This window comes from Drosophila elegans, unplaced genomic scaffold, assembly GCF_018152505.1.
Source record: "Drosophila elegans isolate 14027-0461.03 unplaced genomic scaffold, ASM1815250v1 contig_133, whole genome shotgun sequence".
NCBI classification, from domain to species: Eukaryota; Metazoa; Arthropoda; class Insecta; order Diptera; family Drosophilidae; genus Drosophila; species Drosophila elegans.
Window position 1 is genome coordinate 2,093,360 of NW_024545499.1, and position 17,322 is coordinate 2,110,681.

Genomic DNA, 17,322 nt, shown 5'->3' on the forward strand with positions numbered 1-17,322 from the left:
GTGCTGGTGCTGCTGCTTATGGTCGCGGGTCTAATTTGGTTTTGGACTTGGGTTCCGGGGGCTGTTGCTGACGGTGGTGATGGTGGTTGAGATGATGGTGCTGCTATCGGTGCTGTTTCTAGTGGTGGTTCAGTTTCAGTTTCAGCCAATGCATCCTCTGACCACTGTTGCTGTTGGAACTGTTGCTGTTGCTGTTGCTGCTGCTGCTGCTGCTGCTGCTGATGCTGCTCCTGCTGCCCCAATCACGTGCTCAGCCAGGTGGAGTTGCACGTGCAGATGGTGCTGGGGATCACAGGTGCATAGTAGACGCCGTTGGCGTAGATGAGTCCCGGCGGACCGGCCTGTATCTGTATGGTCTGTGGAGCGGCTGTCGGCGTCTGATCCGCGCTGCTCGTGCAGCACACGGCAGCTGGGGCGGCCTGTTGCACGTAAATGGTCTGCGCCTGGCCCGTTGGCGGTGCCTGCGAAACAAGGGTCAGGGTGGCCGCCTGCTGCGGCTGCTGTTGTTGCGACTGTGCCTGCTGCTGCTGCTGTTGCTGCTGCTGCTGCTGCTGCGCTGGGTCCAGGAACTGATGCTGTCGCTGCTGCTGCTGCTGGTGTTGCTGGTGCTGCTGATGTTGCTGCTGCTGCTGCTGCTGCTGGTACTGCTCATGGGCGTGCTGCTGCTGTTGCTTCTCCTGTTTGTTGAAGAGCACCTGGGCGGCCAGCGACTGGATGAGGTGGAGCGTCTGGCGCCGCTCGTGGCCCATCAGACAGACCGTCGACATCTCGACCACCTCGCGTAAATGCATCAGGTACTGATACTGCAGCGGTTCCTCATCGACGCCCCAGAAATGGTTACGCAAGTAGGCCTCCAGCTTGGTGGTCTGCGTATTGATGTCCGGGAAGTCGATGAAGAATCGCGAGCACATGTAACGCTCCAGGGTCTTGATGAGCTGCGAGTCGACGGCCTTGTAGTTGCGCACCAATAGATTGCAGTACTTGAGCAGGCCGCCGCCTCGAATCTCCTCCGGCTGACGCGTTGAGATCAGTTTCTTTTGCAAGTGGTAGAGTGCCTCCTGGAAGTCCCCGTACACCGACTCGCCGACCACCGTCGGATAGAAGTTCTCCGAGATGGGCAGGGCGGCGCAGTCGTAGAAGAGCAGCAGCGAGTCCAGGACGATCTGGAACGAGTCCACCGAGAACTCGAACTGACGGCGCATCGAGTCGACGAACTTCAGCTCAACGTTCTTGTGGCCCGGCGAGTTGCCCAGTGAGATGAGCGACCAGCGGTCGCCGTCATTGTTGTTGTTCACCTTGACCATCTTGCCCACGTAGGCCTCCTTCAGGGAGCACGTGTAGATGCGCCGCTTGCACACACCTTCGGGCATTAAGTCGAGCAGCGTGTTCAGCACCGCCACCTTGACGCGGTCGAAGACGCGCGGCGAACTCAGCTCGATGGCGAATATCAGGTCGAGGTCATTGTACGGCTGATCCTCGCTGGCTAAAACATGACTAGCTGCCCCGCCGTTGAGACGGATGTCCTTAACTAACACCCCGGCGCCGCCGGCGTTCACCTCCGCCTCCAGCTTGCGGCGCACCAGATTGACCAGATCCTTGAGCGTCACCTCCAGCGTGGGAAAGTTGCCGCGTCCGTGGATGGCCACCTTCTCGTCCATGACGTCGTGCAGCTTGCTCACCTGCTCGAACGATAGCACGGCCAGCCGCTGCGTCCCTCCGGTGTCGACGCTCTCCAGCGATCCGTGGTCCGACGTCGAGGCGATCGAAGATCCGGAGCTCGGCGACGGCGGCGGTGTCTCGGTGCCGCCGTCCGAGTGGAATCCATCGTCGATCTGGTAGACGTCCATTCTGTTGCTGCGCTGTTGATGATATAACGGTTCGGCTCCGTCTAGTGTCCCGCACTGCAATTGGATGAAAGGAAAACAATTCAGTTAGTACAGCATTGTGGTGATGTTAAATAAGTATGCATGTGCTACCAATGTTCTATTCGTAAAGGAATCTTTTGCTGGTAGTTTGATTCTCCCACTGATCTACACTACCATCGTTGTTGTTATTGTAAAGTATGTATATGGTTGGCTCGCTTTCGAGGTTTTGTACAGAACTAAATTTTGCAAAAGGAATTTTTGTGTGGAGGTGAAAATGTCGAGGTCAAACGAATGAAATCTGTTTTAAAAGTAACTGTTTGATTACATTTCGAGAGGCTAGTTGTTGGCTGCCAACGGGCTAAAGTGGTAAATTCAGTTCAGAGCGAAAATTGTAGCCTTCTACAAATAAAATTATCTCTACATGGCAATTATTATAATAATTCTTATATTTTCAATATGCTACGAAAAACTAAAACAATAGTAACTTCTATAAAATCTTTATTTAGAATATTATAGCACTAAAACAGTATTTTCATTTTTCTTTTCTGGCTATAATTTCAGCAAAGTTACTATAATTTAAAAATAATTTACTTCTGCTTGCTGCATTTTTTTATAAAATGTATTTATTATGATATATATCATTAAATGCTCTGGTACTTCGCCATAGATTGTTTGTTTTTTTTAGCGTATAACCTACATGTACATATGTATGTACATAACTGCCCTATTCTAACTTTATCTCCCTACCCTGTTTTTTTTCAATTTTTGTTCATGTCGTTTCATCATCATGATATTGTCACTGTTATTTATTTATTTATTTTTGCCATTTTATCTTGCCAATGCCAAACGCCGCCCGGGGGCTTCTTTTAATTAATTAATTTGCTTTAAATTTGCTAAATTCGACTGTCTGTGCACAACTGTTGCTGTGTGCGCGAGCAGCCTACGCGCTAAACATTAAATGCTGTGCTATTTATTGCTTATTTTATTTCACTTTTTTTCGCGTTCTCGCCCAAATACGAGGCAACAACAAGAGTTTTTGGCATCACATCTAATTTGGATCGTATCGTATCGTATCGTATCGGAACGAGACGAGTCAAGTCGAAAGTTCCGCGTTGTTATCGAGGCGACGTTTCTGTTTAGTTCCCCCAAATATTCCCTATGATTCTATTCGTTATCCCATTCCCCCGACTTTTCGCCTTCTGTTTTGTGCCACTGTTTAATATGGCATGGGCTATGGCTATTATATCGTTTAGCTCTATCTCTTGTATGAGTTCTATTTGCGCGTGTGTGCAAGTTTTGGGTTCTCATTTTTATCATTTTGTTTGTGCGTTCACAAAAAAAAAAAAAAAAAACTTTAATTTTCTGGCATAACTGGCCGGCGACCACACAAAGTATATGTGTATGTATGTATGTATGTAAAATATACATAATATATACTAAGCACAATATAAGAGACAGATAGAGCCGTGCGACGATTTGAGAGGTGGGGTGATGAACGAGTTAAGGAATCGCCATAATACAATTCAAATAGATTCTTGCGTCGCATGATTCACAGCGTGCTCGTACAGTCCACAACAACTTAGTTAACCCCCGATTCCGATTCCGATTCCGACCTGACCTGCCGATTTGCACAAGCCGTCACTCGCATGCAAATCTAGCCGAAGGCCTCTCCACAACCAAATTATATCATTCACACGACGAAACAAGAAAGAACGCAGAGTAGTGATGTCGATTTGGCTCTGTTTTCACTATTAAAGTTATACAATTTTTAAGTGCAACTTTTCGAAATAAGATTATTTGTCCTTTTTTTTTAGCAACATCTTGCTGTTGGCTTATCGCTTTTAAAAATTTTATAGTTTTATAGTTCGAATATTTAACTTGTGAAATTCTATCTTTGTTTGGTGAAATTATTATAACATTATACATTAGAGCTAGAAAGATAAGGTATTGGTATGTCTTGGGTATTCCAAAACTCACTTGCAACTCAAGATCACCCCGGATAATAATGTATATTTGAATAAATATATATGACACAATTTCTTGGGGCAAAAAAAAAGTAAGTTCATGAAATAAACATCATCAATTTTAGCTATTTTACGATCAAATTTGAGCAACACTGCCAAAGATAAAACGCAAACAACTGCGAGAGTGCGAGTACGAGTGCATTAATTTGTGCTCAGTTTTCGTGTGAATTGGGTAATATAACTAAATTTTGTTTGGGGTCCGGGGTCGATTTGAATCCGCTTTGCATCTTTGCATCTTGAGAACTGCCGCGTGGCTGGGTTCACACTTTTTATAGCAGGAGGGCTGCTGCAAAACGTAAAGAGCGGTGGAAATACACGGGCATTGTTATTCCAGTTAAGTTTGCCTTATTTTTTGTTTTTGCTCAGCCGGACAATTACTTATTTATTAATTGCCATTGACGTCGCGCACAAGCACAAATTACCGCTGCTGTCATGTACATATGTATTTATTGTAATTGTTTAAACTGCATTTTCATGAGGCAATCGAAATCGCTAAGAATTCGCCCTTGAAGATTTACAGCCAGGAACTTCAATTCTTCGGCAAGGAGAAACCCTCTCTTTGATTTAATTAACACCTTTACGCTAGTTAGTGGTTTTGACAAAGTGTGAATTGAAATAAAATTTGATAATATTTCTCTTGATTACTTTCTATAGTTTTCAGCTGTTGTGGGATTTTTGAGCACAGGAGACAAATATTGGTGATTGTTATATAAGTTTGGACCTAACAACACTATTTTATACTTAAAAACCCTTTGTCACCATTTTTTGAAAATATGTTATATCATTAAGGCGCTATATCAGATATAGCGCTGAATTTCACAATTGTGAATCATTTTTCTATTTAACTTGAACCGATTTGTGTTAGATTCGAGAAGATCAAACTTCGTAATGCATTATCGTCGGGGTTGGCATTATCATAACGGTGTTTCAGTGCCAGTGCAGCTGCTCCACTCGAACATGCAAACAGGTGCAATAGTTGCTACGCGTGTGTTTGTCTTTGTGTGTGTGTTGGCCTAGACTGGTCTCAAGTAAAAGTGAAAATCGTTGTTTTTTGCCTTTTTCTCTCTCCTCTTTCACGGCTAAGGAAAGCAGCCAGTAGCCCAACAATGGCAGAAAGTCTCTTATAGAAATAAAGAAAAACACAAAACTTAAAGCGTACGCACACAGGAAAAAACAGACCAAAATTAAATCTAACCGTGCAGGAGAAATATATATTACCACTTTTGGTAAATTCTGAATTTATACACTTTGGGCCAGTAGGCCGACGCTGGTCAACAAAATGTTATAACTTTTAAGCCTTACATTATTAGTATTTAAATGATATTTTAATATTTTTTTTTACAAATCAATTTGAAGAATATTATTTGGGTGCAAATTGCTTATAATATTACACCAGTGCACAGATACACGAGATCCAATTTTATTTAAATTTTTTGACGTACCGAGTGTAAAGTGAGCCAAAAACCAATATGAATTCCGTATGGATTTTGATTTAGCACCGCATCACCATCGAATAAGAAAAGGAAAAAAAGGAGAAAAGGTGGGTGGCGGATTTGAGGGGTGGTGGGTGGTGCCCACAATTGGCGCCTACTAAACGCGACTAAGCGACTCCGACTTATTCGCCGCGATTTCAAATTAACTCGCGTGTTTGAATCTCAAATAAATATCTGTTTGCAGATTGCACACACACTGTGTTTATTATTTTCTTCAACACTCTTCACTTTTTATTTTCATATGATTTTTAATTAAAATTTTAGCTCTCCCACTCTCATTTGCTTTTATTTATTCGTAGTTCGCGGCAGAGAGAAAGACGACCGTTAAGTTGCGCGTTCGAAAACCAAATGAATTGACGTCGACGTCGCCGACTGCTCTGAAAAAATAACTCCAATCTGAATTGCGAATAAGAAACTATATAGAGAACGCCAACGGGAGAGTGAGAGCGCAAAAAGTATAAAAGCTCCCGCTCTCCCCCATTCAGCTGACGTCACAAGGCGCTTGAGTGGAATGCCGTTTGAGTGAGTTTTATGCTTTGGGGGGCTTTTTTAGAAGGGCACACACATATACAACTTTGGGTTAGTCGGTCGATCTCTCTCCCCCCTCTCTCTCTCTCTCTCCGTCTGCCTCTCCCTATGATGCACTGCAATATGCGGGTGTTCGCTCAGCTGATAAATCGAAGAAGAAGCATTGGTATAGGTATGTATGTATGTCTATGATTGAGTGTGCATGTAAGCCGCGTTTACACCACATTTGTAATGCATTTTTCGGTTTCATTATTTCTGTATGAACTAAAGCTCCACGTAAAAATACTAAATGTAACTTTTCAGAATAACTGATTGGTTCTAACATTTTTATTTAAATCACTATTTCGTCAATAACCAATCTTTTTTGCCAATAACCTAACTAGATTTATTTCTCGTTCTGTTCTATTCTTGTTTTATTTTTTTAAGAAATCTCAATTTATAAGATCTACATTTCTGCAATAAAATAAATTTAAATAAAAAATTTTAAATTTTAAATTTTGATAAAACTTAATTGATAATGTATTCATACTCCAAACTTGGCGCCATTCACAAAAATAAAAGTTCAACTTAAATATGCCCAAAAACTAAAAAACCGCAGAATTTATCCTAAAAATAATGGTTTACAAGTATGTCTATTAAACTGAATTAAAACTAAAAGTTAATACAATAGACCGCAATGCTGAACCACACAACATGTAACCAAAAAAAACCGTAAAACAAATAACTAAAATCCACAACCAAGAACAATTTTCAGATAAGCGAAAAGAGCAAGACCACTATTGATAAGGCGGAATTCGCCTGCGGTCCCCGGAGATAAGTATTATGTTAATTGGGGAGACGACGATAGCCAAAAGAAAAAAAAAAGCACAAGTTGTGTGAGTTATGATTTGATACCGACATACAGCACACAACACAAAGCCTGGCAAAAATAATCTGTCGCTATATGTGGGGTATTTATCTGATGTATACTGAATATATGTGTATATATTATTCTCGTTCCGACTGCTCTGCCCTGGCCTTTATAATATCAGTAATGAGATGAACACAAAAATTTCGATGCCATAATATATGCAGCACAGTTAATTATATTTTGGCTTCATTAGCCTTACCGTTATTTTGAGTAGAATAACTGTCGGCCGGTTCAATGTTATAATTTAACCAGCGTTTTGAACGAAACATTTTGCAACGCTTTTTGTATCTTTTTGAAAGGTTGCTTTGGGATATTGCTTGATTAATGCCTATTCGCTCGTGATGGAAGCCTGAAAGAGCACAGCAGTAACATTGAGGCAAGCGTTAATGTATCTTGCAGATACAAAACCATCTTGCACTGCAGCGGCAGCATACGAGAAATATAATATAAAACGCTGAGAGCTGAGGTCGCAGTCGGGCCAAGCTTGTTGCCATTATGAATGCTATTGTTGTTGCCAGTTAGTTGTTAGCCGTATCTGTATCTGCGGCCGATGATGTCTTGGTGCGACGCGGCTCGCTTGTTTGGCAAGACGCAGACTCATTCAGGGCGACCCTGACCCAATAAGCCGTGTCCATTGCGAATGTATCTGTATCTCACGCTTGGCTGTGGATACCGATACCGATACCGCTACCGCTACCGATACCTCAAGTTCCGCCATTCAGCAGCGCTTGGCCGAAAGGCCAAAACGAAAGTGTGGTGGCCAAATTCTAGCCAATGTCCCCCATCCCCACCCACGCCCAGCCAACCGATCGATCGAATCGAAATGCAAATCGCCACTAATTGTTATGCCAGGCGCACTGGACAGCGACGAATACCCAAAAGCCTCAGACCCCAACCCCCAACCCCCAAACCCAACCAAACCCCTAAACCGGTTCGACCGACATTTCAAATACGCATTCACTTCGATCCAACAAAATCAGCTTCGAGCACACGCGGTCAAAATCAGAAATCAGACTCAGATACACTTGCGTTTTTGGCATAGCTTCACATACTTCCAACCAGACTGAAAATGAAAGTGCCAACAGCGCCCAAGAATCTGGGAATACTTGAAATAAACCTCACCGAAGTGTATATGCGCTTACAAATAGTATATAAGAATGACATTTTATTACTATTTTATTGGAGAATCTTTATCTACAACAGTACTGGAATAAGAGTTTATTTAATAATTAGGATTTTGAAGTTTTTGTTGTTTTATAAATGAAAACTCACTTTATGTAAGAACACATTATTTATGGAAAACATTTGCCTCAACGGTCATGCCAAGGCATTGAAAACTGTAGATCGGAAGTGCTATAAGCCCTTTGCCTGTGTATGACAAAGCGGAAATTGAGTTTCTTTAAACTGAAATTTTCTTCCTTTCCTTTTTGTGTCTTTTCAATCTAGCGTTTATTGGTCTTGGCTTCACCTTTCAGTATTTGGTTGCTTCTGAACTTTCGGTTTTGCTTGTCTGGCGGCACCACTTTGGTCAGGTTTAATTTGCCTCATTTCTTTTCTGTGTCAAGAAATGGGGAACCGAGTCGAAACGTGACACAAAAGTGAGGCGTCAAAGGGAGAGTCAGTTAAATTTGATTTGGATTTGACTTAATTTTATCGGACAATCGAGGCTCTGATAAATTAATTAATTCGTAGGCTTTGCTTTCTTTCTCTTCTCAACTTTTTACTACGTTCCGCGATTATGCAATCAAATAGGCCCATTTGCGGCTCGTGTTCAAAAAAAGTAGTTGAAAAAAATTGGAAGCAGCAAAAAAATGCAGAACTTAATTATTAACACAAACACAAATTACAATACAAATTGAGATTTGGTCAATTTAGATTAAGCAATTTAATTAAAGATCATTAAAATGGAATGAATTTAGAAAGTTGCCGCCCTGAAACGAAAATCTGGCAAATTGTTTGTGATTAGATAATCGCTATGAAATTAATGGAAACCCTAGCTTTACTATATAATTCAAATCCAGCAAATTAAATTCTGTTAAAACCAAAATGACTGTTGAGGGGATACAAAATATTACTCTTTCTGATCATATATATATCTTGAGGATTTCATTAGCTTTAAGCTCAAATGGGGACAAACAATAAAACAGATTTTTTTTGGAAATTCTACAAAACATACGACATTTGTGCAAATATTATTCTCAACAAAAATGTTATGTAAATTTGTACACTTTTTGTTTTTTTCTGTTATAATATTTATCATTTTTTGTTACTTGTTACTGACTCGATGAAAACATGAGAGTTGCATAATATTTACCTGCAAAGAAAACAAAAAAAAGTACAAATATTCAGGTCGATGTTTTGTAGGATTTTAATTATTATGCTAGACATTTTACTTTACTTATTTCGACTTCATTGCCTGCAGTGATGGTACTATTAAATTTGATTTTTATAGCCCTTTTCGTTGTTTAAACAGTTGGCTTAATCTCTTGACTAAACTGGGATTAACTATTATTGTTGCTTTAATTAAGTTAGAATTAATTTCGTTTTGCGTATCAACTGATTTCAATTAAGCGATAAAGTCAACAAAAAAAAAACAAACTTTCAATTGCAAATGCTGTTTTTGTTTTCGTTAACCGACTTCGTGGCTTTTTGCGTAGTTCTTAAATAGATTTTTTTATTGGCTTTGAAAATGGCGAATTGCTGTTCGCCTAGTTTTCATATCATTTTGATGTGCTTAATGTGTCTGGAGTGTTGTTCTCTGGTTGTTGGTTGTTGTTCTCGATACTCATTGTTTTCTAGCGTGACTTTACAGAATCATGCAACTTATAATAACACCAATGTGACGATGAGTATCTGTGTATCTGTGTATCTGTGGGATACACAAGCAAACACTCGCACAAATAGGCAGAATAGTTATGAAGTTTCGGCATGCGGATTTAGCAGAGGCGACTATCAGGGTCTTCAGTGGGTTTCAGGGGTATCAGAGGGGTCCAAAAGGTGTGTGTGCTTGTTTTTCCTCTACCTGTCTGTCTGTCGACGTGCCTTCCATCTATCAGTTAATGGCAATTTGACTCGGAATCAATTAAAATCGCTTACAACGAAACTGCGAGATACTTTCGATGTGTGCGTTCGTTCGGCAGACCTTGAAACCATACACCATATACACCATATACTCCCTACAACCGCCGACCTCAACTCCCTTTACTTTAGCTTTTGAAATTTTGTTGCCACAGTGGTTGTAATTAAAATTGATAAATGACTTCGTGCCACTAAAACTGTTCTTTAGCCACTATCAATTGCTTCCTGGGAATCGCATCTGTTGTGTTCGAGCCAAGTTAATATATGTATCCATATAAGCACTGACAAGCCACGTGAAAATTAATTCAAATTCTGTTGGGGAATGCACTTCGAGAGCACGTCGAGATATGGAATCTTCTCAAAATTGCCATTGTTTATTCTAAACTTATAGAAATTTACAAATAAATTATCTATCATTTCCATTCATTTTAAAATGTGAGTAAAGAATAAATTTCAACCTCTTCTTAACCTCTTTTTATTATTATCTAGCACTCTTTTTTCCTACCACAAACAATGTGCTATCACTCTTACTTCCGTTGACGACACCAAAGAAGTTAACCGCAAAATAAATATTTCCGATGGCGAAATGATAACACGAAATCGGCGAAAAACCTAGCAACTAAGTAGAACATGCCAGGTAAGCTGAATAAATGTCAACTGAAACAATCTGTATCTATATATACATGCGAATGATATATAAATAGGGTAAAAACAGTTGTATCTACAGTCGGCGATTGTGCCAGATTCAGGTGCGGATTAGTTGGCTGGCTTGTTTAGCACGAATTAAAAGTATCTTTTTGGCTGTTTCCTCTCCCACTCTTGGGAGAGTGGCATGCCCGCGCATGATGTGATATAGATGCGGGCTTTTAATTGCTAATTGCATTTCTCGACCCACAAATAAGTTGATCAGAAGTAATGTATTTGCGCTAACGTGGGTTGGCATTGATGATGGGCTGGATGGTGACTAAGCCACCTGGGATTTGCCTGACGTGTTGATTCACTGCTCGGCTGCTAACTGGGCTCGAAAACAAGGCAATTAACTGATCGTGCGCTGGGCCAAACAAGTCCAACAGCTGATTTATGTTGCCTCCGCTAAGTGTCCCTTAAGTGCTCAAGATTTGGGCCATGCTTGAATTCATTTAAATAACAATTTAATATATTAATACTGTTTTTTTTTTGTTGTTCAACTTCAGCTTACTTTGCCACCATCCCATCCCATCCCATCAGCGTGCAAAAGTCGCCGTGGGTTTATTGCCCCGAAGGCGCTTACATACTTTATTTATATAGTATGCAGGCAGGCGGGCAAGTACAATGAAAACAAAACGAGATGGCAGAGAGAAGACTCGGCAACAAGTGAAATAAAATTAAACTGCTTGCACAAACAAAATTCAGAAAATTATTGCTTATTACATCTGATGTACAGTACACTGACGGGTAAAAGTATACGTATCGCTGGCTTATCATCAATCACCGCTCAGCTCAGATGATGTTCCAGATGATTGAGGTTTGAGTTCCACTGCTGCGGCCAGCAGCCAGCACGTGCAGGCCAAATCGTCTTAGCAAATGGGCTCAACAAATCACGATCGCACTACACTGCAATCAACTGCGATCTACAATCTAAAATATAAAATCTACGATCCATTATCTACATGCCTGGACCCATTGTGAAATTTTCATTCAGCCCGTGCTGCAAATCTGGACTTTTGGAATTTGCTGGCCGAGTAGTTGACCTGCTGGCCAGTGTCTGCCCTTTTGCGACGCTCAACTTTTGGGTTTCTGTTCGATTTTCAAATTTTGTAATTTCACTTTCTTCGACGTGACAACAACTCTCGACGGCTACGTGGTTGCCATTTCAAGCAGACCATTAACAAAATTTATTATGCAACTGGGAGAAAAATAAAACAGAAGAAAAGTTTAAGTTCAATTATAAATTTAACGAAGTTACGTCCCACAAGCTCCGAAATCTCTTTAACTTTTTAATGGGAAATGAAATGCATCTGCTAAGCCAAAAAAAAAAACACATTCGAGTTTTAAATATTTTGAATCCAGTCGAAGCCTTTTGAAACATTGTGCTATTTTAAAAATAACACAAAATAGGTAAAACCAGGATCAGTTTCCCATTAGAGAACAAAATAAATTGAACTTTACGGCTTAGGAAAAGTAAAAATTCAATTATAGATCCACCAATAATTACGTCATTGGGCATGCTCTGAATCTCTTTAATTTTAGCAGATCATGTTAGTTTTTTAACTTTTTTTTTTTTTTTTGGCATATTCTTGATTCTGAAGTGCGCTGTTGATTTGCACCGATGTGTGGGCATTCAAGTGCGAGCTGCGAAATCTGCCTATTAGACATGAGTCGATGCCTTCGTTTGGTTTTTGCTCAGCTCCACTCGAGTGCGCAGCCATCAGGCGGTCGTCAAATCATCAAATAGTAATAAAAATAGAAACCCGATTTCAATTATAGTTCTCTCTCGACGAGATACATTTGATGCGCTTGGCCGGGCCAGAAGCGTCTTGAGTGCTGGAGCTGGATCAGGGAATGAGTCTGCTACGAAAGGTTAGTAGCAAGCAGCCACTGAAAGTTCGTTCAACGCCGTATTGTATATATATCTGTATCGGCATAGGTATCTGTATCTGGCAGATACTCGTACTTCGGCTCGCTTCGCGACTCGTTTCGCTTCGCGTTGCGATTTTGCGTTGCGCTTTAGTTGGTCTCTGTGTCAGTGGAACTCTGAAATGCCACCTTGCCTCGTGTATCTGTGGCAATGTGGCAAACATTCTGCGATGTTGCCGCCGCCGCTGCTGTGGCTGCTGCTGCTGCTGTTGCTGCTGTTGCTGCTGCAGGCAATGCTTCGTTGCACGACAGCAAAACAACAGCAACACAACAGCAACAACGACGGATTGGTTTCAACTTTTCGAAAAAGTGAAAGGAGTTCCAAACATTTGTATATTTACCATTATTATTATTCACTTTGAAATTTCATTTGGCATTTATGTTGTGAGCAACTGCCGTTGTTGTGAGCAGTCTGCAAAAGAACCAAATGGAGCAGTTGACCTGTTGGACTCCAACGGAGATCCCCCAGTTAGTGGTGAAAATTACTGAAAAACAAAACAACGCTTTTCACTTAGCAAACAACGGCTACCAAAGCAAAGCAATGCAAAGCAAAGCAATAGCCCAACCCAAAGCCCAAACAAGCCGCAAATTGTTGCTGCTAATGTTGTGGCAATTGTTCATGTGTTTGCCTTTGCGTTTGCCTTTGTGTGTTGTACAATGCACTCGAGTCATGCACATGAACATGCACATGCCAAAGCGTTGCGCCACCACAAAAGCAGCAGCACCACCACCACCGTGGCTACATGGCAATATAGTGCTGTGGCACCACCGACAAAATAAAGACAGAAATAAAAACAAGCACCTGAGAGTCGAGAGACGCGACTTAATCTAACACAACTCCAACTGCAAATGCACCTGAAACCGAAACCGAATCCGAATACGAATACGAAACTGAACTCAACTGCCGTCGAGCGATTCAGTGTGAGTTGTGCGATCGAGATCTGTTGGCCAACTTTAAAATATGCCCTTTTTTGGGGACCCCAAAAATAAAGCCGATTCACGACTGTTAAAAATAAATTATCGGATAAGAAATACAAATATTTTATTTGTAATATTGAGCAAATAGAAAATATTAAAATGTGTTTTTGTAGATGTTCGGCATTAGAGCAATTTTTGAGTAGGCATCTATCATTTAATAACTGTGAAATGCACTTAAGTATTATCTATAAAGTTATATTAATAGCTATTATTATTTTAATAATGCCTGGTATGCCGAAATAAAGACCGACTATTTTTGACCCAAAGCAAAATAGATTTTAGAAATTAGGCAACCAGCAGATAAATGACAGGAACCCCTAGAAATTCATATTACATTCAGCTTATTAAATTAAATGTAATAAAATTCTTCCAACTGGACCTAAACTTGTTCAAATAGAGCCAACTTTTTGTATGTGAAAGCCACAGAGGAGGCACTGATGAAACTGCAACCAAAAGCCGCAGCAAACAGAAATTTCATCTGCACTTTTGCGGCTGGTGGAACTTCTGTGTGCAATCGCAATGGCCATTGCCACAGCAAGTGCAACTGCCACAACTCCAACTGGCATTGCGAGTGCAACAAAGTATCTGTGACTGGCTGCGTTTTGCCGTTTTAAGCGTGAAAGTGAAATCTTTTTTTTACCCATTTTTACTTTTTGTTTGGATTTTGTGCAAACGCGCTTTTCTTCGATTTCTGTGTGGTCAAACAGAAAAGTTTTTCGGTCTCTTCTTCTGGTCAGTGAACTTTGTGAAAAACAGTCGATACTTACACAATATCGACAGCGATAGCAATGCCGATAGCGATGATGGTTTCGATATAGAAGCTTACCTGCAAGCAAAAGAAATATGTCGAAAGGTTAATCATGAAGAAGGATTTATTATGCATACGACAGATAAACGTGTCGCCACTAAAATGGTTCAGAAAATAGAAAAGAATATTTAAAAATATACAAAAGAGGGGAAATTCGTCGGCGCTTGGCAACCGAACAAGAAAACAACATTCAAATTAGATTCCGCCGGGGCGCACCATTTCTTTCAATTAATTTAGCCAATAATGTGAAATCTCGACTGGGTGTACCCATGATTTTCTAGAGATTTCGGATATTTGTACAGACCCTTTACTGTACCTGAACAAAACCAAAATTGTCGCATTCTTGGCCAATCTAGGGCAGCATTTGTGCTCTACATTCGGCCAGTTTATCTGTATCTATATTTGTTTCAATATTATACTCAGTTTATTTTTCTCTTTTTTTTTTTAATTTAGGCTCTCACATGCTATTTAAACAGCTGAAAGTTGTTCATATTTGCCTTGTTTGGCATTGTTTAAAGGCGAACAAAGCGAAGCACTCGAAATGGGAAACTATGGCAACGTGGATATAGGTATAGTTTACACCCATTTACCGTGTTTACGTTCAATAATTTCGGGGCCCAAAATAGCCAGACAACAGCAGGTGTAAAGCCCGTAGATATGTAGTATCTAGTATCTATCAATGCACGAGCATTGCGCCTTAATTCAATTAGCTGCGTCTGTCCTTAACTTGAACGTATCCATTTTTAATTGGAACGGTGCAAATTTCGCAACTGCACAGACACACATTCGGTGGGGCCAATCTATATATAATCAAAGTCAAAGATATATAGACATATGTGCATCTAGTATCCGAATGTATGTAAATGCATAAAGCTCAAAGCTCGTTCGGATCAGATCGGTTCGGTTTAGTTTTAGTTTTTTGTGCATGAAATAAATGCCGATAGGCCGCCGCCCGTCCGTCCGTCGACAACAACAATAACAACAACAACAAATACAAATACAAATGCGACGGACAACGAACGCAGTGGACGACCTTCGCCGTGTGCGGCATACAACGTTGTTCGCTGAAGGTTGACAATCAATAACAACAACAAAAACAGCAGCAACAACAACAATTATAACAGCAACAATAGCAACAACTGCAGCAGAAGCAAAAACAACATTAACTAGAGCAAACCAGCAAATTATCAAAGTTGATTGCATTCCAAAAAGGGTTTTGTTTTACCGTCTTGGAGTTGCCCAATGCAACTTTGATTAGACGACTCATGCATAATGGAAATTATTTTAAAGCCCGTGTGCCAAATGCAAACGAAAACGGATAGATTCCCTCCTCAAAATAAACGAAATGGGTTGATATGCAAATGTTTTTACATTGGAAAAATAGGTTAACAAATGTTAAAGCGCTATGTGGAGCAAGGAGATTGATGAAAAACAAGAGAAAGCTTGAAATCCATGTTAAACTGATTACAATATGTAAAATATTTAATTAAACAGAGTAGTTATCTACCATCACTATACAACTTTTTTAAATGTTTAGTTAAGAACAAACAATATTAGATCAAATCTGCGCAAGAATGTCTGGGTTCTTCAGGTTTGAGAGAATGATTACAGACCCCAGAAAATAAACAGAATTATTGCACTTTTTTAAAATAACTCCTAAAACTAATTTTACAAAAATTTTTAAATATTATTGTCTTTATTTAAGGACAAAATATTAATTTTTTTTGTATTATTAAAAGGAATTACAATTTTAACAAATTAATTGTGATTAAAAATACTTCGATGAATAGATAAATATTTAAAAAGAGTATTCAATACTTTTAGTAAAGATTACTTTGAAACATAGTTAATACGACAGTAGTAAAATCCCATTATTATTGCTTAAGATCTAAGATAAGAAACCGCAGTGCTACTCTCGGTTATAAAAGTCAACACCCCCATAAGTTTCCCTACTCCGCGGCAATCAAAAGAATTATTCAACACGCAGTTTTATTACACGTTTGCTTGTATATCTGCATCATTAAGCCAAAACGTTTTTTACTGTTTTCGGCATGATTTCTGTTATTTACAAGTCACGAAGTCGAGCCACGTAAACTGCAATTAGGCTGTGGCAACAGCTCACCTGGTCAGGTGGGAAACTGGCTTCAGATCCTCTCTGGAAGACTACAAAGATCACGTTTCTAGAGGGATAAATCAAACGCCCCCACAGAAAATGGGAAAAGAGCTCTTCGAGTTGCATAATTAAACTTCTGGGGATCTGATTGTAAATAGACAAGCGCGGCATAATCAGCTTACGTTCTGTGAGCCACGTTCTGGGCTTGGCCCCCGTAATTAATATCTCCGAGATAAGTAAACACACTTCACGGATTTGCCCTGGAGCGGGTATTATTATGTTGTTCGGATTTTGATTCGGACTGAAACTGCCCGCAGCTGAATGGGGTCAGAAGCCAGCAAACTTCGTAACGGAGAACGGGTCGAGATACAGATACATCAGCAACTCAGGTAGATGGCGGCTGAGCTTGGCTAATTTAAAGTCAGGTTATTAACCTCTGCAAACGAAAAAAGAAAATAATAATAACTGAAGCTCGCGTGGTCAACTAAACAAATATGTGCCAGATATTTGCATGGGGGCACAAGTAGAAGTAGTCTATCGATTCCGACGAACAACAAGTGCAGTAGATCATCGTCATGGAGGGATTAGACGGAAACATTGTTGTCATAATAAACAAACACGGAAGGCAAATAAATAAACTCCAAACTGTTCAAACACAAAAAAAAAAAACAGAAGATCTACAATTTTTTAAGTTCATACTTCATGTGTAAGCACACACCCAAGTATCTCCTATTTACCTGCCCCCACTTTTCCCACCACACTGTTTACATAATTTCTTTCATCGAGGCTAGTATCAAATGCGTCTTTAGCCATGTAGACAAAGACGAAAAATTTAAATTCCAATTCAGGTGACACAACGTGAACAAACTACAAACAGACGAAGACATTGCGCCAAGTGTTATATATAAT

The 17,322-nt window shown here is 40.2% G+C and overlaps 1 protein-coding gene across 4 annotated transcripts in view; it reads right to left on the minus strand.

The window, feature by feature from the left end:
• Window positions 1-231: 231 nt before the first annotated feature.
• The window catches only part of LOC108149603 (terminal nucleotidyltransferase 5C), a 50,461-nt gene continuing 33,370 nt past the window's right edge, over window positions 232-17,322 (minus strand). For 2 of the 4 annotated variants that reach the window (XM_017277297.2, XM_017277299.2), the window contains one exon: window positions 232-1,901. In XM_017277297.2, coding sequence (XP_017132786.1) covers window positions 243-1,901 — 1,659 coding nt within the window. In that variant the 3' untranslated portion in view covers window positions 232-242. Of the gene's footprint in view, window positions 1,902-1,976; window positions 2,145-5,331; window positions 5,535-17,322 lie in introns of those variants that run through there. The other 2 variants (XM_017277300.2, XM_041707248.1) reach the window with 2 other exon arrangements.